The sequence below is a fragment of the Chiloscyllium punctatum genome, chromosome 2 (assembly GCF_047496795.1).
Source record: "Chiloscyllium punctatum isolate Juve2018m chromosome 2, sChiPun1.3, whole genome shotgun sequence".
Classification (NCBI taxonomy): Eukaryota; Metazoa; Chordata; class Chondrichthyes; order Orectolobiformes; family Hemiscylliidae; genus Chiloscyllium; species Chiloscyllium punctatum.
The window spans coordinates 87,934,652-87,955,440 of NC_092740.1; the positions used below are offsets into that span (position 1 = coordinate 87,934,652).

Here is a 20,789-nt window from a genome sequence, read left to right on the forward strand (position 1 = left end):
AAATAATTGCCTCCCAGCCTAATGGGACCTTCCCTGAATGGCATTTTTTTGAAAATTAAAAATCAATAGATCAATTATCCCACTAGCCACTTCTTAAAAAGTTTAAGACCCGAAGGTGAAGTCCATCAGGTTTGGGCCACTTGCACGTCCACAGCTACAACAATATAACCAGTACTATTTGTCTGCGATTGTGATTTTCCTGTATTCCTCCATCCTTTCAACTTCCTGATTTATCTCTGCTTCTGAGATCAATTGCTCACATTCACACAGTAATTTTTCCAATGTTTCACAAATTTAAAAAAATCCACAGAAAAGTTCTGCTATGCTGTCTAGCCCACTATTAGCAACTTAACGTTCGTGAAATGTAACGCTGATGTCTCCAACTGCAACTTGTTCCTGTTTAACAATGTAAGCACCTAATAGTGATTGCTAAGACATACGATCACATCAGTCACTTCAGGAGATTTGAAAGAGAAGGCACTAGCTGCAGTTGACGTGCAATCAAGCAACATACATTTAAAAAGCAAATAAACAGTAACACCAGTTCAAAGGGTTAGGATAAAAGCATTTCATTAGAAGTAACAAAGTGGTAGCATTTATTATAGAGATTTCAACAGGTTCAAGCATCATTCCCTGTTGTAAAAGTAACTGAATGTACTCTAGTTTTGAGGGTGATATATGAATATCAGCAGCACAGCCCTTCCAGCAAACTAGGTGAAATAAACAAAACAGAAAAGGCACTTTTTTCGGTCCGGTTTGTCTTATTCACAGTAGGTAAAGTTCAGTAGGTGGCACTGTCTACTAAATTTGGGTCACAGTTTCTTGGTATGAGTGATGATATTAGAGTTAATTTACAACATTTGCTCTAACCTTGGGCAGGGCTGTTCAGCATCATCCATAAGTGCAAAGTCAGTTTCCAAATGCATGCTGACAACACCCTATCACTTCCTTTGTCCCCATGACGAACTGTCCTGTCTGACTTCCTATCTAACAACAAGTGAAATGATGCAATAATGAAATTAATACAGAAGTGTGAAGTGATTCATTTTGGGAGCAAGAACCAGAAAAGGCAACATAAAACGAAAGATGAAATTCTAAAGGCAGTGCGACAGCAAAGAGACCTGGGGTACAAGTGCACAAATTGTTGAAGGCCTCGGGAAAGATTGTGATAGAGTTAATAAGATATACAGAATCTTTAGCTTGAAAAATAGAGGCCGTGTGTACAGAAACATTATGATGTAGTGCATCCAATTATGGGCACCTCACCTGTCCACAGAAGACTCTCAGGATTGAGGGCAACTCCAAGTTAATGGATTTTGATATAGCCTATGAAGCCAAAGTGGGGTCTGCCACTTTGGCAGATGTGGTACTTCAAGAGCCAGACAGAACAATTTGTTACAAGATTTATGCACTCTCTTTGTGACACCCTGTCTTTACCTCCACATATTTCCAACCAAATGTCTCAATGTAATCAGCACCATCCTGAAAGAACCTTCTCCATTTTGGTTGGGTACAAAGCAGGTACTTTAATGAATCCTCAAGAAAGTTTGAACTCAAAGATGCTTTGAGGCCCTGAAAAAGTTTCCACTCTCCACTAGGGAGCCTTCTGCCATTCCCAAGTTTGCAGTAGAGAACGGACAGCATGATTTCAGAGGTTGGCACTGCAGCCTTACGGTACCAAGGACCTGGCTTCAATTCTAACCTCAGTGACTGTGTAGAGTCTGCACATTCTCCCCAGGTCTGCGTGGGTTTCTGGCAGGCGCTCCGGCTTTCTTCCATCGTTGAAAGATGTGCAGGTTATGTGGATTCGCCACGCTAAATTCCCCCATAGTGTCCAGGAATGTGCAGGCTAGGTACACTAATAATGCTGGGGATAGGTGGGTCTGTTGGGATGCTCTTCCGAACATCAATGAATGGCCTCGATCTGCACTGTAGAGATTCTATTCAATTCTATTTGTCTTGAGAGTCTGGTATCAGGCATAGGAACAACATTTCTTGTACAGCATAACTGATTTTGAATGGTCACTGCCTTGATACTGGGCATACGAGATTGAGAAAAGGACACGACAATTGAACTATCTTCCTTTTCACTGGATTTGGAGGATCTAGCGAAGTTACTATTGGTGGCAGTTCTCCAGTGCTTTAAGCTGGCTGTTGTTTCAAGTCTCTGAAGTATTTGGATTATGGGAATCACAGGGGTTGCTAAACCATGACTTTAATCTGAGATTTCAAAGCCTGGTCCTCAGATATTATTCTCTTCAGTTAGCCAAAGCTTGAGCTGGCACAAAAGATGGGAAGATATAGAGAAGATTGATGGAAAAGATTGGGGAAGGTGTTGCTGTTATCTCCAGAGAAGAGAAATTGGATGAAGATTTGATCTATGTGCTCAAAATCATGAAGATGTCGTATAAAGGAAATAGGAAGGGACCAGAAGGATCAAAAATCAGAGGACACCAAAGATGAAGGGGAAAAACAGCAATCAAAAAATTAAGAAAAGTGCTTTACAAAAGGCATCTGGATGGGTATACGAATAGGAAGGCTTTAGAAGAATATGGGCTAACCGCTGGCAAACGGGACTAGATTAGTTTAGGACATCTGGTCAGCATGGATGAGTTGGACCGAAGGGTCTGTTTCCATGCCATACATCTCTATGACTCTATAACTGTATGGTTAGGATCTGGAAAACCCTGCCAGGAAGACTCTGCAGATAAGCTGAATCGTGCTTTGGAATTAGAATTAGATAATTATTTGCAAAAAAAACCAGTCCCGGGAAAAGGCAGGGGTGTTGGACAAGCTGTTAGCACTTCAAAAGTTTCTACAGACCAGACCAGCAAAGGTCCTCCTCCTGAGCAATACATATACCACAAGTCTGCAATTCAAATTTAGAATTGTATAAACATAGAATAACACAACACTGCAAAAAATCATTCAGACTATGCTGCTTCTTTGAGAAAGCTATCAAATTAATCATACTCCTCTACTCTGTCAACAGCACAGTAACATGTCTGCCGACCTACTGAAATGTAATTCTTGAATCTGCTTCAAATTTTTATAGGCAGCACATTCCAGATTTTAAGAATATGCAGCTCTCTCTTATGGAAGAGTCCAGAACTTGGGGACACAGATTAAAAATAGGGAGTCTCCAATTTAAGATTGAGAGAAAATATTATTCATCTAATAATTGCAAGTCTGTGACATTCCCTTGCCTAAAGGGTGATGCAGATGGTTCACTGAAGATTTTTACGGCAGAGGTAGATAGATCATTTTCTAACAGTTTCAAAAGGGTATCAGGGATAACTAGAAAGGTGGATTTGATATCACAATCAGATCAGCCATGATCTTATCGAAGGCAAAGCAGATTGAAAGGGTGAAATCACTGGCTTTGTCCTAATTGATACATTTTGGTATCTTTGCTCTGCATTAATATTTTATGCCTCATGCCACCTCTATATTTGTTTTACTAAATACGTTAATATGGTTTTTCTGCTTACTGACAGCTTCTCTTTCATAAATCCGCAGAATCTTCACTTCACCTTTGCTATTCTAATAAGCATAATTTTCTCTAATCCTTCCATATAACTTGTGTACTTCTTAAATTCTGTCTCTATAAAGACAAGCCTTTTTAAACAGCATTCTCAAACTGCACTACCATCAATGACTTGTACATTCGGAAGTTCTTTAAACTGCATCCTTTTCAATATTTCATCATTTAGTTTCAAATGCTTTTCTAGACTTTCAAAAAGTGAGCATTACAAATGCTGGAGATCAGAGTCGAGAGTGTAGTACTGGAAAAGCACAGCAGGTCAGGCAGCATCCCAGGAATAGGAGAACTGACATTTTGGGCATATGCCCCTCATCAGGAATGAGGCTTGTGGGCCGGCCGGGGGGGGGGGGGGGGGGGGGGGGCTTAGTTGGGAAAGCAATAAGTGGTTGAAGGTGAGGGAGAAAGTGATAGGTCAGAAGGGATGAGTGATGGATGGGTCTGGAGAGCGGTGTTGGGTTGGAGGTTTGGGACTGCGATAATGTGGCCGGGGGGGTGGGGGCGGGGGGGAATTAGGAAACTGTTGAAATCCACATTTATCCCATGTGCTTGGAGGGCCTCAAAGTGGAATGAGGCATTCCTCCTCCAGACATTGGTGATAACGATTTGGTGGTGGAGGTGGCCCAGGACCTGCATGTCCTTGACGGAATGGGAGGGGGAGTTGAAGCGTTCAGTCATGGGGCGGTGGGGTTGGTGGGTGAGGGTGTCCCAGAGATGTTCCCTGAAACAATTCGCAAGAAGGCATCCTGTCTCCCCAATGTACAGGAGACCACATCGGGTGCAACAGATGCAGCAGACGACATTGGTAGAGGTACAGGTACGTTTCTGACAGATGTGGAAGGATCCCTTGGGGCCTTGGACGGATGTGAGGGGAGTGGTGTAGGCACAGGTTTTTCACTTTCTGCGGTGGCAGGGAAATGTGCCAGGAGTGGGGTGTGGCCTGGTGGGGGGGGGGGGTGTGAACCCACCGAGGGAGACGCAGAGGGAATGGTCTTTTTGGAACGCTGATAGAGGTGTAAAGGGATATATATCTCTGGTGACAGAAGCCTCTCTTGACTTTCCAACCAAAATTAATCATTTCACACTTCTGATTTAATTTTCAGGTTGTCCTGAACTTAGTCACCTGTTCCATCATCTTCACACCCACCAAAATTCCAATACTTCTCTTACTCCAATTTCAGTGAATTCAAACTTCCTGTTGTCATGATAAAACCATAAAATGTAGGTGTTGAAATAGGTGATTTGAACCAAGTATCTACCATTCAATGAGATAACAGTTGATTTGATGATCCTCCCTTCCACTTTCCTTCCTTTTCCCCATAAACCTAGAGTCCTTTCCTGATTAAAAACTTTTTTGTCTAAGTATTGAATGTACTTAACAACCCAGCCTCTAATAGCCCCATGTAGTAAAGAATGCCACAGATTCACTACCATCTGAGACATCCCTTCATAAATAAACATACCACATCTCAGTTCAACCATACTCTTTGGAACCCCAATCCTAAACATTTCCTTTCAAAAAAAAAACTCACTAAAATCCCATCTCTTTGGCTGAGTCTCTCTTGGAGCCAAAAACATGAAACCTTTAAGTCACTACTTATGTCATTGCTTATCCCTAATTACTCTTGAATTGAGTGGATTACTATACCAAAGCATAGCTAAGAGTCAATCACATTGATTGGATGGATCATAGGGCATGTCATACCTGTCCTGGGAATTCCCAATTCTACCAATGAATTTTCCAAAGTACTATTATTCTGTGTTCTACTTCCCTGAATTCTTACGCTTACCTTGATATACATAGAATTCACTCCAGAGACACTGCAAATTATCCAATGAGTAATATCTGCAAATTGACATATTTAGGAGCTTTCAGTTTGAAGGGTGTTTGAAATTGTGGCAAGAGTACATTAAATAGACCTGTTCTGATTTCTTTTGCTGACATGCCTTGGGGCAATTGGCTATGAGGTTTGACTTGTGATTATGAAATCTTGCTATGACCTTTAGTCATTCAATTAACCAAAACAAGTACAGTGGAAACTCGATTATCCGAACGAGATGGGAGGGCACTATGTCGTTTGGATAATCGATTATTCGGAAAATCCATTAAATGCTTTTCCGCTGGGGTTCAGAGTTTTTAAAGTCTGCTCCCTCTTCAGGAGACTACAGCAGCACTCAGAGTGCGAAGCCAAGCCCCCAGCACAAAATGCCCACAGGCCCCCACCTGCCCCCAGAACACCGTCCAACCCCACCCCCCAGCACAAAGCGCATGAGCCCCCCCCCCCCCCCCACAAAAAAACACGTTTTGACAGGTTCCACGTTTGCCCTGCACAGGATAATGTTGGAGATTATTCCTGACTGGAGTGGGAGAGAAGAGAGAAGGGTACAGGATACACCCCTCTGCAGAACTCCAGGGAAAACGTGGGGAGAGTGAGTGAGTGAGTGAGTGAGTGAGAGAGAGAGAGCGAGAGTGAGAGAGTGAGAGAGCGAGAGTGAGAGCAATCAGTGTTGGAAACACGTCTTTGATGTAATGTTTCTATAGGGATCTTTGGATAATCAGATTTTTGGATAATTGGTATTCAGATAATCGAAGTTCCCCTGGATACACCATGAAATTAGGAATACAACTGGTCACCAGAAATTTCATATTATAACATTTAACTTTCAATATTTACATTTGCTTTATTTTCCTTAATTTTAATGCACTTTGGGCATAAAAGGTCATGCTAAATACAAAGTCTACAAAAATGTAGTCCTATACGTGGGGCATAAATGTCAATTTTAAGAGAACTATTAAGAGTTTATACACAAATGAACTTTAAAACTAAGTTGATTAGATTTGTAAACTTACTATTTAGTTGAATCAGACAGTTGATACTCCCTCCGTCTGTCATAGGACTCTTGGATGCCTGGGTCAATCCACAGACATTTTATTGCTTCCACATAAGGATTATCAAATGTTGTCACCTTTTCTACATCAATGTCACGAATTAACTGTGCATTTGCCTGTGAAGAAAAGAAATGCTTTAATGTTTTGCATCCCACTTAAAAGAATCTGTCACAAGTTATATATTACAAATGTCCATTATTGCTCTTTTGAGGCTACTCCAGGATTTGCAATTCTCCAACTGTCAGGATGGGGTGAGGAACTGATCCCAGATCCTTGAAGTACACCTTAGGGAGCACACAGGACTCCTTTCTTGTACATCCAGTGGTTCAGAAAATCAGTCTTTTAAAATTTCCAGCTGTGGTGCTCCCATGCAGTGTTGAAAATTAGGCCTGAGCCATAATTTACTGGAGTAGAGCTTCTTGTGCCGTGCCTGGGCAGTCAGACTGGACAGTCAGACTGGACTGTGCACCTCTGAGGAGAGCACTTTCATTATGTAAAGGTATTAAGAATGCAAACAAATAATGGCTTGTTGAGTACAACAGGGAATCTACAATCTTCTTTCAACAATATGATTTAACGCGTAAAAAAAGAAACAAAAGCTCAAAAGTGCACAGAAAAATCAAAACACTGTGGATGATGGAAATCTGAAACAAACACAGAGAATGCCTAAAGTACTGAGCAGGTCTGGCAGCATCTGCAGAGAGTAACAGAGTTAAAAATTTTCTCAGTATGACTCTTCATCAAAACTCAGGCATCTAGGAGTCCTCTCACCCTTAGCAAGGGTATATTGATCTTGGAGAGAGTACAATACAGGATTATATGAATGATGCCAGGACTTCAGCGTGTGAGGAGAGATTATGTAAATTTGGTCTGTTTTCTCTAGAATTTAGAAGATTAATGAGTGATCTGATTGAAGTCTTCGAGACATTAACAAATGGCAAAGACAGTAGACAAAGTTAAACTATTTCCACTCAGAGATTCTAGAACTGGGGACAGTTTTAAAATTAAGACCAGACAGTTCAGCAGAGATGTTCAGAAGCAATTCTACACACAATGGATGATACATGTTTGAAATTTTCTTCGACAAACAGCAATGGATGCAGGATATGGTGTCAATTTTAAAGGTAAAATTAGATTTTTTTCTGTTAAACAAAGATATTAAGGGATAATAAACAAAAGGCAGTATAGGGTATATGGAATTAGGCTGCAGATCTGTCCTAATCTCACTGAATGTCCAGAAAATGCTAAAGGGGCTTAATGGCCAACTCCTGTTCCTGTGCTCCGATGATAGGTTTGAAGAAATGTTATGCTGCACACAAAAAAAATTAACTCTCTTTCTCGGTCCACAGATGCTACCAGACTTACTGAGTTTCTCAACCATTTTGTGTTTACAGCAAAACAGACAATTAAATAGACAATAAAGTAATTCATGGAGTATAATAATGTGGATATTTGAGAGGTTATTCACTTGGGTCGTAAGAATAAAAGCAGAACTTTTTTTCAAAGGCATTAAACTTTTGATTATTGATGTTCAGAGATACTTGAGTATACAAGAAACATGACCGGTTTGCACTGTAAGCGGATACGATGCAAGAATAATAGTGTTGCTATAATTGTGCTTAGTTTTGTGTGACCGCACCTGGAGTTTTCACCTTCATACCCAAGGAAGGATAACTTGTTTTTAGAGGCAATGCAGCAAAGATTCAGAAGATTGGTACTCCTATGATGAGGAACTCAGTAAATTGGATAAATAATCTCTGCAGTTTAGAAGAATATGATCTCATTCAAACAAGCAACATTCTGACAGATATTAAAGTTGATTTTCTTGGTTGGCAAGTAGGGATGGATAAGGAGTCATCCTTTTGAAAAGATGGTGGGGTTTTGTTGACTTCTCTGCCTGCAACGTCCCACCCTAAGGGACTCCTTGTGCAAATGAAAGTGAAACTGAAGTATTTTAAAGCGTACAGAAATTCCTAGGAGAAAGCGAGGACGGCAGATACTGGAGATAAGAGTCAGGAAGTGCGGTGTTGGAAAAGCACAGCCAGTCAGGCAGCATCCAAGGAGCAGGACAGTCAACATTTTGAGATAAGCTCTTCATCAGGAATGTTGGGGGGGGGGGGGGTGGCAAAGGGGCAGAGAGATAATGGGAGGGGTGTGGGGCTGGAAGGGGAAGGGTAGCTGAAATGCAATAGGTAGGTGAAGGCAGAGGGTGATGGTCATAGTTCTGAGTGGAGGGTGGAGCAGATAGATGGGAAGGAAGTTGGTCAGGTGGGACAGTTCAAGAGGGCAGTGCCGAGATGGACTGATGGATCTGGGATGAGGTGTTGGGTGGGGGGGGAAATCAGGAAACTGACAAAATCGATATTGATCCTAGACGGTTGGAGGGTCCCAAGGCAGTAGATGACGTGCTCTTCCTTCAGGCATTGGGCGGGTAGAGTTTGGTGGTGGAGGCCGCCCAGGACTTGCATGTCCTTGGCAGAGTGGGAGGAGGAGTTGAAGTGTATGGTCACAGGGTGGTGGAGTTGATTGGTGCGTGTGTCCCGGAGATGTTCTCTGAAACATTCCACAAGTTGCCGTCCTGTCTCCCCAACGTAGAGGAGGCCACATCAAGAGCAACAGACACAGTAGATGTGGCTTTGGGAGGTACAGGAGAGGTGTAGGTGCACCTTGACACAGCAACTAATGGCACCCTCAAGACCAAGTTCCAATGAAATTAATTGGCAGACATGTGAGTCCAAGTATGAGTATTCGCAGATAGAACTATCAAAGTTTTGATGATGTTTGTCACAAACAACTTTGTGAAATAGAATTTTTGGCATGCTTGATGTAAAAAAAGTAAAGACGTTGGATTCGCTTGGGAAAGAAGGGGTTAACAGAGAGATTTGATAGATCACTTCAAAGTTGCGAAAGGCTTAAGAAAAATAATGATAACCTGTCTCCAATGGCAAATGGAAAAGTAAACAGACTACACAGGCTAAAGATAACATGGACCAAATAACCAGAGTAGGGATCAGGGTTTTTTTTTAAAAAACACACAAAATTTGCTGGCACAAAAACAAATTACTAGAAAAACTCAGCAGGTCCGGTAGCACCTGTGGAGAGGAAGCAGATTATGTTTCAGGTCCCGTGACCCTTCTTCAGAACAGAAAATATTTGCTGGTCTAGAGTGCAATCTCAAAAGACAGAATAAAAAAAAAAGAATAATCCAGCACAAGACCATTTCACCGGCCCCCAACACCTCAGCTTCACTATGGATATCCAATCCCTCTACACCTCCATCCACCATGACCAGGGCCTCCAAGCCCTCTGTTTCTTCCTCGCCCGACGTCCCCAACAGTACCTTTCCACCTACACTCATTCATTTGGCCGAACTGGCCCGCACTCTTAACAATTTCTCCTTCGAATCCTCCCACTTCCTCCAGAACAAAGCGGTAGCCAAGGGCACCCGTATGGGCCCCAGCTATGCCTGTCTGTTTGTTGGCTACGTAGAACAGTCAATCTTCCGTAATTACACCGGCACCACTCCCCACCTCTTCCTCCGCTACATTGATGACTGCATTGGCGCCACCTTGTGCTCTCGCGAGGAGGTTGAGCAATTCATCCACTTGACCAACACATTCCACCCTGACCTTAAATTTACCTGGACCATCTCTGACATTTCCCTCCCCTTCCTGGACCTCTCCATCTCCATTAATGATGACTAACTTGACACCGACATTTTTTTTTTTTACAAACCCACCGACTCCCACAGCGACCTGGATTACACCTCTTCCCACCCTACCTCCTGCAAAAATGTCATCCCGTATTCCCAATTCCTCCTCCTCCGCCGTATCTGCTCCCAGGAGGACCAGTTCCATCACAGAACACACCAGATAGCCTCCTTCTTCAGAGACCGCAATTTCCCTTCCCAAGTGGTTAGAGATGCCCTCCAACGTATCTTGTCCACATCCTGCACCTCCACCCTCAGACCCCATCCCTCCAACCATAAGGACAGAACGCCCCTTGTGCTCACCTTCCACCCTACCAACCTTCCCATAAACCAAATCATCCGCCGACATTTCCGCCACCTCCAAACGGACCCCACCACCAGGGATATATTTCCCTCTCCACCCCTTTCCACCTTCCCCAAAGACTGTTCCCTTCATGACTACCTGGTCAGGTCCACGCCCCCCTACAACCCACCCTCTCATCCTGGCACCTTTCCCTGCCACCACAGGACTTGCAACACCTCCTCCCTCACCTCCATCCAAGGCCCTAAACGAGCCTTCCACATCCATCAAAGTTTTACCTGCACATCCACTAATATCATTTATTGTATCCGTTGCTCCCGATGTGATCTCCTCTACATTGAGGAGACTGGGCGCCTCCTAGCAGAGCGCTTTAGTGAACATGTCCGGGACACCCCCACCAATCAACCACACCGCCCTGTGGCCCAACATTTCAACTCTCCCTCCCACTCTGCCGAGGACACCGCTGCTCCCTCACCACCAGACGCCTGGAGGAAGAACGCCTCACCTTCCGCCTCAGAACACTTCAACCCCAGGGCATCAATGTCGACTTCAACAGTTTCCTCATTTCCTCTTCCCCCACCTCACCCCAGTTCCAAACTTCCAGCTCAGCACTGTTCCCATGACTTGTCCTACCTGCCTATCTTCTTTTCCACCTATCCACTCCACCCGACCTATCACCTTCATCCCCTCCCCCACTCACCTACAGTACTCTATGCTATTTTCTCCTCACCCCCACCCTCCTCTCACTTATCTCTCCACCCTTCAGGCTCTCTGCCTGTATTCTTGATGAAGGGCTTTTGCCCGAAATGTCGATTTTACTGCTCCTCGGATGCTTCCTGAACTGCTGTGCTCTTTCAACACCACTAATCCAGAATCTGGTTTCCAGCATCTGCAGTCATTGTTTTTATCTACAAGAACAGACCCTTCAGCCCTCCAAGCCTGTGCCGAAACATTTTGCCCTTCCATGTGAAAACTGTCTTCCCTTACAGGATCCGTTTCCTTCCCATTCCCTTCCTAATCATGTATTCATCCAGATGCTTCTTGAATGCTGTTGTGTCTGCTTCCACCACCTCCTCTGGCAACATGTTCCAGGCACTCACCACCCTTTGTCTGAAAAACTTGCCTCGCACATTTCAAATTTTGCCATCGCACCTTGAACCGGTATCCCCTAATAATTGACAACTTCACCCTGGGAAAAAAAAGCCTCATACTTTTTCACTCTATCCATGCCATTCACAAACATTTATTAGGTCGCCCCTGAAACTCCTGTATTCCAGTGAAAACAAGCCCAGTCTATGCAACCTTTCTTCATAGCTCGAATTCCTCCATACCAGACAACATCTACGTAAACCTTTTCATTACCCGCTCCAAAGTGCCCACATTTTTCTGGTAGTGTGGTGACCAGAACTGTATGCAATACTTCAAGTGTGGTCTAACTAGAGTTCCAAATAGCTGCAGCATAACTTGCCTATCCTTATAATACCCCTTCCAATGAAGGCAATATGACATAAACCTTTTTTTCATTATTACTTACCTGCACTGCCACCTTCAGTGATCTGTGCACCTGCACTCCCAGATCCCTCTGCATATCAATACTCCTCAGGTTCTGCCATTCACAGCCCAATTTCCACCTGTGCTTGATCTTCAAAAAAAATGCATTTGTCCAGATCAAAATTCATCTGCCAGTTTTCTGCCCATGACGCCAATCGACCTATATCTTGCAGTATACAATCGTCCTCATTACCTGTAATTCCTCCAAATTTTGTATCATCTGCAGACTGACTAATTAGACCAGCTATATTTTCCTTTCATTTATGTAGATCATGAACAGCAAAGGTCCTAGCACTTATTCTTGTGGAACACCACTCATCACAGCCCTCCATTCTGAAAAGAATCCTTCAACCACCCTCTTCTATGACTTGTGTATCCATCTTGCCAGCTCACCGAGATACTATATGACTTCATTTTTTGTACGAGTCTGCCAAAGGTGGAAGTAGATTCAATATAAGTTTTCAAAATTATTTTTTAAAAAGTAATGAGAAAAGTGTGGGGCATTAGGACTTCTTTTCAGAGAACCAGCACGTATGGCTTTCTGTCTTCTGTGGTGGTGTAGCTTATCTAACTCCTCCATCGCTCAATCCAGGTTACAAATGCACATTAATGCCAAGATTATTCCAATGCATTTTTGTGTACTTCAATGAATTAACTGAGCTGTGTATGATTTCTATCCTGTCAGTGCTGTGTCAAACAGAAAATAATATCTGTTGTCAACATTGAAAGGAATCTGAAAAACTCTTCTCCAAAAAGATGATCAATTAAAAATTTCAAAACTGAAGATAGTATGTTGTTGCTAAAGTACATGAAACCAAGGCCATCATCAGTCGATGCCGTACAAGGGTTTGAATTGCTAATCCTGTTCCTGAAGGAATAAAATTTCATTATTGGGAGTATCTATCAATCCAATACAAGCAACTAGCACAATTTACCTTCAATTAGTTCATTCTGGCAGACCATAACTATCCCTTCATCTCCAAATCGATTTTGAAATATATAGATATATGAGAGTTTACGCACAATAAACTACTCAAAGCTTTGACTTTAAAAAGTTAGAGAATTGTCCATCATTTTGGAGCATTTTTAATCAATATGCAAAAGTACATAAATACTACAACACATTCTGTGCTTTAAAGAACAATAAATGATGTTTTACTCATTGAATCTTCATTATAGTTGACCACAATGAATATCATTGATTAAAATTGCCACTCAAAACCACGCCTGCCCTAATTTGTTTTTTCCCTGACCACCACTGCAACCAATTAGCTGATTGCTGCAATTTGGTTACTAACTTGTGAAATCTGAAAATTTTAACAGATAAAAGCCTTTAAAGATAATGAATAACACTATAATTTGGAGATGCCAGCGTTGGACTGGAGTGTACAAAGTTAAAAATCACACAACACCAGGTTATAGTCCAACAGGTTTAATTGGAAGCACTAACTTTCAGAGCGCTACTCCTTCATCAGGTGGTTGTGGAGTATAAGATTGCAAGACAGAATTTACAGCAAAAGTTTACAGTGTGATGTAACTGAATTATATCCTGAAAAAGACCTGGATTGTTTGTTAAGTCTCTCATCTTTTAGAATGACCATTTTTGTTTCAGTTCTTTCATATGTAAATTGCAAAACTTTTTAAAAAGTTACATTCTCAAGGGACATGTACTCGATACATTATCTGGGCCAACATGACACCAATTGTTAAAGTTCACTTGAGAATGTAACTTTTTAAAAAAGTTCTGTGATCTACATATGAAAGAACTGGAACCAACATGGTCATTCTAAAAGATGATAGACTTAACAAACAATCTAGATATTTTTCAATATATAAAATTTCAGTTACATCACACTGGAAACTTTTGCTATAGATTCTGTATCTTACAATCTTATTCTCCACAACCAGCTGATGAAGGAGCTGGACTATAACCTGGTGTTGCGAGATTTTTCACTTTGTACACCCCAGTCCAACACCAACATCTCCAAAATCATTAGTTGCATGTGTAATTCTTAGCAAAGATCAGTTCTGCTTAATAAATGTTATCCAATCATAGAATCACATTGAATATTAAACACGGTAATGAATTCTGCAAGCATGGTCTGGTCACACACAGTCAATATTCTGCCTGTTGCAAAGAGGTGAAGAGATGTTTTGTTTGATACAATCTGTTGTTTACTGGGACATACAGCCTACATCCTAATATCACTCCAACATTAAAATTCATATACCACAATAAATATTTATGAAACAGGCAGTATGTATTTTCTTTATGATGGCGTTATCTAGTAAAGTTAAAAATCACAACACCAGGTTATAATCAAACATGTTTAATTGGAAGCACTAGCTTTCTGAGCGCTGCTCCTTCATTAAGTGGTTGTGGAGTACACAATTGTAAGACACAGAACTTATAGCAAAAGTTTACAGTGTGATTAACTGAAATTGTAGATTGAAAAATACCTTGATTATTTGTTAAGTCTGTCACCTGTTAGAATGACCATGTTAGTTTCGCTTCTTCCATTTGCAAATCACAAAACTTTTTTTAAAAAGTTACATTCCCAGGTTAACTGTAAAAATTGGTGTCAGCCCAGATAAGATGTTGAAGATGTTAACCGCCTGTATTCTGTTGTCTGTGCCATAATGTTTAGACTGATTCTAATCTAAAAAGTGAGTTAACAGAGTCTTACAATAATTCATGCAGTTTTTGAGAAAAGTACAATGTAACTCTGCAAGTACAAATTCACCCCACAAACGTATGTTCATGTGGGTGTGTCTGGGGTGGGGGGTTGTCAGTGTCTGTGAAAGAGTGTGTATGTGCGTGTGAGAGAGTGTAAAGGGATCTAAGTCTGTGAGAGGGTGCATGCGAGAATATGGGAGTGCGTGTCTATAGGAGTGTGAGAGTGTGTGCGCGCACGTCTGTGTATAGGGTGTGTGTGTGTCTGGGGTGGGTGCTTGTGAGTGTCTGTGACAGCGTGTGCGTGTCTGTGTGTGTAAAGGAGTGCCTGCGTAAATGGCATATACCACTCATGTAAAACCTGCAATGTATAAGCAACCTGTTGCTCAAACTTTCTGTAACAACTTATTTCTTCAGGAGAATCTAAGATGGATTAGGCAATTTTCAGGATGTAAAGTGACACCTTTAAATCCATGAGATACAGCAAGAAGCTATCTGAGTAGAGAAGCTACTTTCCTGCATGATAGCCCTGAGGTACCCTACTTTAATATCAAGCTTTCAGAGTGAGCAAACGGCTCGGACTCTATTTTGCCAATAAGGTGAATCTTATAGTGCCTGGAATCTTAGCCCATATCTGAGCAGTGAAGGCATAATTGGCTTTTGACAGCAGTTGAGTAATGCAGTAGCAGCTTCCTCAATTAGCAAGTTGAGGAAAGGGAACCTGGTAGACAGTTCTATTTCAAAAATGAATTTGAGCATGGAATAAACCCCATTAAGGAATGCAATGAAAATGTTACATGTAGCTGCAAATACATAAACATAGGAGGAGGGGTACACCATGTAGACCTTGAGCACACTCTGCCATTCTAAATCCTAATCAAGAGAAGATTTCTTTCCTCAGAAGGGTAGTGGACTTGTAGAATTCTCTACCATGGAATGCTGTGTAAGCAAGTCATCAAATATATTAAAAAAAGAGAAAAGCTTTTAAATTTTAAAGGCATCGAGGGGTTTGGGAGAAAATTGGAAATGACATTGAGATAGAGGGGATGTGTCATGGTTATGTAGAGCAGGCTCAAAGGGTTGCATGGCCTAGTCCTGCTCCTAGTTTCTATTTTTCTATGTGTTTTGAAATCATTCTTACCATTGATCAGAAATTGTACTGGACCAGCAATATAAATACCATGGCTACAAGAGATGCTTAGAGGATGTGTGTTCTGTAACAAGTGACTCCCATCCAGACTTCTAACAGCTTGTCCACAAAGAGATCTGCTTAAATGGCACCCCATTCATCACCTTCAGTCTTCACTCCGTCCACTACCAATGCACAATGGCAGAACAGTTTCCATCTACAAGATGCAATGCTAAACCTTTGACTTCTACCACTCAGATGGACAAAGGCAGGATATGCAAGTCAACATCACAACTGCAAATGCCCCACCAACCAAGACAGTATTCGGACTTGGAACTATAATCCAGTTCCTTCTGCAACTGAGTATAGTTACCACATGTGGAAGGCAACAGTTCAAGAGGGACCTCATCAATATCTTCTAAAAGGTCATTAATAATGGGCAATAAATGTTAGTCAAACCAGTGATGCCCACATCCCATAAAAAAATTTTAGAAAGGTCAGAATTAGAAATATGTATTGATGATTACACAATGTTCAGTGTAATTGGCAGTCAAGCACAAAGTTTCTGTCTGCCTTCAGAAAGATCTAGACAATTATTCAGCTTGGGCTGTTAAGTGGCAGGTTGAATTTGTGCCACACAGGTGTTGCAAAATGACCACCTGCAACAAAAAGGGAATCTAACCGCTCAATTCCTCACCATCATCATCATAGGTTTTTAGGGAACAATACTTTCCTATTACTGTAGTTGTATCAGAAGCTGAAATTTCTAGGGCAATAGTCCAACTCCTGACTCTCCAAAACCGGTACAAGTGATTGAACATTCACTCACTCTCTGTGCCTTGATGGCGTTAGCTCCAACAAGACTCAAGAAATCTCAATGCTGTTCAGGACAAAGCAGCCCACTTAACTGAACCTCAATAACATTATTAAACACTTCTATCCTCTGCTACTTGTGCGCAATGGCAGTTGTGTGTAACATAAACCACATGCTCTGCAGTAGCTCGCCGAGGTTCCTTCAACAGCATCTACCGAACTTACAACCACTACCAACTTTAAGAAAAAGGGCAGCAGTCACATTGGGACATCATCCACTGCAAGGTCCCATCCAAACAACACACCACCCTGAACTGGAGCGCTATTGTCACTCCTTCATTGCTACTTGGTCAAAACCCTGGCATTTTCTTCCTAGTAGCAAGTGAGTACAGCTATTACACAAAGACAAGTGCAGTTCAAGTAGGGCAATTAGGAGCAAGCATGTCATTAGGAGCTTGCAGTTAGGAACACACACACACACTTTACCAGCAATGCCCATATACATGAATAAGAAACAAAATGATCATAGCAGGTGAGTGTTTACACTAAATGAAATGAGCTGACCTGCATTTGTCTCAAGGACTTCAATTATGGAGCACGTGCAAAAACACCTGAACTAAATCAGTATGCATTCCTACTGAATAGTGCACAATTGACAATAATTTTTCTTTAGAAATAAAGACTTAGAGTGGATGGGAAACAGCACTGTGACCTAAAATTCCTGTTTTTAATCTCTTTATAAATGACATCCAGAATAGAGTATCAAACCAGATCAAACTCATTGTAGAGTACTATCTAGTCTCCACAGTTGAGGGTTATCTCAACTGAAACAGTTGCAATAACCCTCCAAAAAGATCTAAATTATCTCATCAATATGCCAATAATATGGGGAATGAATTCAATACAGAACTGCAGCATCAAGCACGGGAAATACTCAATATCAAACAATTTCCAATTTGCAACGCGTATTTTAAAAGTTAATTCACATGATGTCATTTATATAAAATGATGTGGATGTGAACATAGGAGGTATAGTTAGTAAGTTTGTAGATGACACCAAAATTGGAGGGACAGTGAACAGTGAAGCAGGTTACCTCAGAGTACAATGGGATCTTGATCAGATGGGCCAGTGGGCTGGGGAGTGGCAGATGGAGTTTAATTTAGATAAATGGGAGGTGTTGCATTTTGGAAAGGCAAATCAGAGCAGGATTTATACACTTAACGGTAAGGTCCTGGGGAGTGGTGCTGAACAAAGAGACCTTGGAGCGCAGATTCATGGTTCCCTTAAAGTGGTGTTGCAGGTAGATAGTGAAGGTGGTGTTTAGTATGCTATCCTTTACTGGTCAGAGCATTGTGTACATGAGTTAGGACGTCATGTTGCGGCTGTACTGGACATTGTTCCAATAGTGGCCTAACCAATGTGTGCAATTCTGGTCTCCCTCCTATAGGAAAGATGTTGTGAAACTTGAAGGGGTTCAGAAAAGATTTACAAGAATGTTGCCAGGGTTAGAGAGTTTGAGCTTTAAGGGGAGGCTGAAAAGGTTGGTGCTGTTTTCCCAGGAGCAACTGAAGCTGAGGGGTGACCTTATAGAGGTTTATAAAATCATGAGGGGCGTGGATAGGGTAAATAGACAAGGTGTTTTCCCTGGGGTAGGGGAGTCCAGAACTAGAGGGCATAGGTTTAGGGTGACAGGAGAAAGATTTAAAAGGGGCAACTTTTTCACACAGAGGCTGGTGCGTGTATGGAATGAGCTGCCAGATGAAGTGATGGAGGCTGGTACAATTACAACATTTAAAAAGGTACCTGGATGGGTATATGAATAAGAAGGGTTTAAGAGGGATATGGGCCAAGTGCTGGCAAATGGGATAGATTAGGTTGGAATATCTAGTTGAAAATATATTTTCAATCTGCCTGGGCACACTTTATGTGTCATTCACATGCTTACTACACTGAAAATTTAAAAATGCATTATATCGTATCCACATATTTTGATTTATCAATTGTATTGTCTTCTATGTTTCTTAATGCCTTGGTTATTTCCTTTTGGCAAAGGAAATATCTTTTCAACGTGAGGAAAATGCACCATGAGAACAGAGTTCTCTTACTTCCCTACAGTTATTCTTGGCATTGCAGAAACTACAATTCAAGCAGAATCTGCAGGAGCTTTGTGACAAAAAAAAGAACTTCAAAAAAGTAGACTTGCCAACTTGGCATTTTGGGAATTGCATTATACCACTTCCTGCCTTCAAATGTCCCACGCCCACAGCCGATCATTAAATACTCCTGACAATATACAGTCTTCTCCTGTTAGTTGTCAAACCCCGCAAACATTGTTAAATCAATTGGATGGTCCCAGGCGAGAATGCCAACTTTGTGACAATCTGGTTAAGGGACCAGCAGCACTCTTCGGCTTACACAGTCAATGGAATTTAAGATCCAGATATTTATAAAAAGAATAACAGCAAGATTCCACAGTTTTGAAGAAACAAAACTGAATGTTGAATTACAAGGTTAGAAAAGTAAAACAATACTAATATAGAAAATACTTTGAATTAATTCAGAGTAAATAAGAGATAGAAACTGTGACCTTACACACACTAGCAAAGCTCAAACAGCAGGTGCAGTCAACACAGATCCAGTGGATTTCTCAGCAATAACCCAGATGTCAGTGACACTGCTGATCACCAAATGTGATGAAAACCTGGTCTCCTTTACAAGGATTCCATTCTTTTTTACTTTTGGAGACCAAGCTTTGGAACTCCTTCAGAAACAACTCCATACAGACTGCACCAATGACTGCTCACATCCTAGTAATTCAATTTCTTCCAGATATATATTCCATGAGATTCCACAGTCTGCACTCCAGAACTCACTCTCAATATAATTTGTATTCCTCTGCAGATCGCCAGCCTCAATAAGTGCATTGCACTTAAGCTTACCAGAGCTGCAATATTTCTCAACTGCATTAAGCAGAAACTGCTTGTGGGCTTACTTCATCCTCACTCTCACCTACCAAATTGTTCATGGGATTATTATGGACTCCTCAGTTCCAACAGCAACAATTTAACTGTGTGGCAAAATCTTCTTTGGCTGCTCTTCACACTCCAACTCAGAACCAGCAACCTTGGTATAACAACATGCTGTCTTTCTATACAAGATGGTTCATTGGACAATTACAAAATAAATACAACTTAGAAAATACTCAGGCTGGAACCTTAGAAGGGTCTGAGCGTTATGGGTTATGGCAAGATGTGTAGCAGAATTATATGAGAATTGCGACAAGGCTAATTTCAACTGAGGTAATCTGACCCAATCTTTTACGAGAAGCACTGCAATATTCTCACCAGAGTGCATCACATTAAGTTTTTGTTGACAGTCCAACACAGCTCATCTTACCAAACTCACCAAGCCAACTAGCCAACAGGAAAAGCCAATTTGAAAACCAGAGCACGTGTCTGGCAGCTTCATAGCACCACCTCTTCCTTCTCCTCCTCCATCTTGCCCACGACCCCTTCTCCCGCCTCCAAAACACCTCATCCACCTGGACACCCCGTGCTGGCCTCTTACCTGCCCTCGATCTCTTCATAGCCAACTGCTGCCGCGACATTAACCGCCTCAACCTCTCCACCCCTCTCACCCACTCCAACCTCTCACCCTCGGAACGTGCAGCCCTCCACTCCCTCCGTTCCAACCCCAACCTCACTATCAAACCAGCAGACAAGGGAGGTGCGGTAGTAGTTTGGCGCACCGACCTTTACACCGCTGAGGCTAAACGCCAGCTCGCGGACACCTCTTCCTACTGCCCCCTTGACCATGACCCCACCTCCCACCACCAAACCATCATCTCCCAGACCATCCAGAACCTCATCACCTCAGGGGACCTCCCATCCACCGCCTCCAACCTCATAGTCCCACAACCCCACACCGCCCATTTCTACCTCCTGTCCAAAATCCACAAACCTAACTGCCCCGGCCGACCCATTGTCTCACCTGCTCCTGCCCCACCGAACACATCTCTGCATACCTCGACACAGTCCTGTCCCCCTTAGTCCAAGAACTCCCCACCGACGTTCGGGACACCACCCAGGCCCTCCACCTCCTCCATGATTTTCATTTCCCCAGTCCCCAACGCCTTATCTTCACCATGGATTTCCAGTCCCTGTACACCTCCATCCCCCAT

At 42.1% G+C, this 20,789-nt stretch overlaps 1 protein-coding gene across 2 annotated transcripts in view; it reads right to left on the minus strand.

Moving 5' to 3' along the window:
* LOC140486318 (guanine nucleotide-binding protein G(q) subunit alpha) overlaps nt 1-20,789 on the minus strand; it is a 212,445-nt gene that overhangs the window by 31,730 nt on the left and 159,926 nt on the right. For both annotated transcript variants that reach the window (XM_072585296.1, XM_072585305.1), the window contains exon 3: nt 6,393-6,547. In XM_072585296.1, coding sequence (XP_072441397.1) covers nt 6,393-6,547 — 155 coding nt within the window. The remainder of the gene's footprint in view (nt 1-6,392; nt 6,548-20,789) is intronic.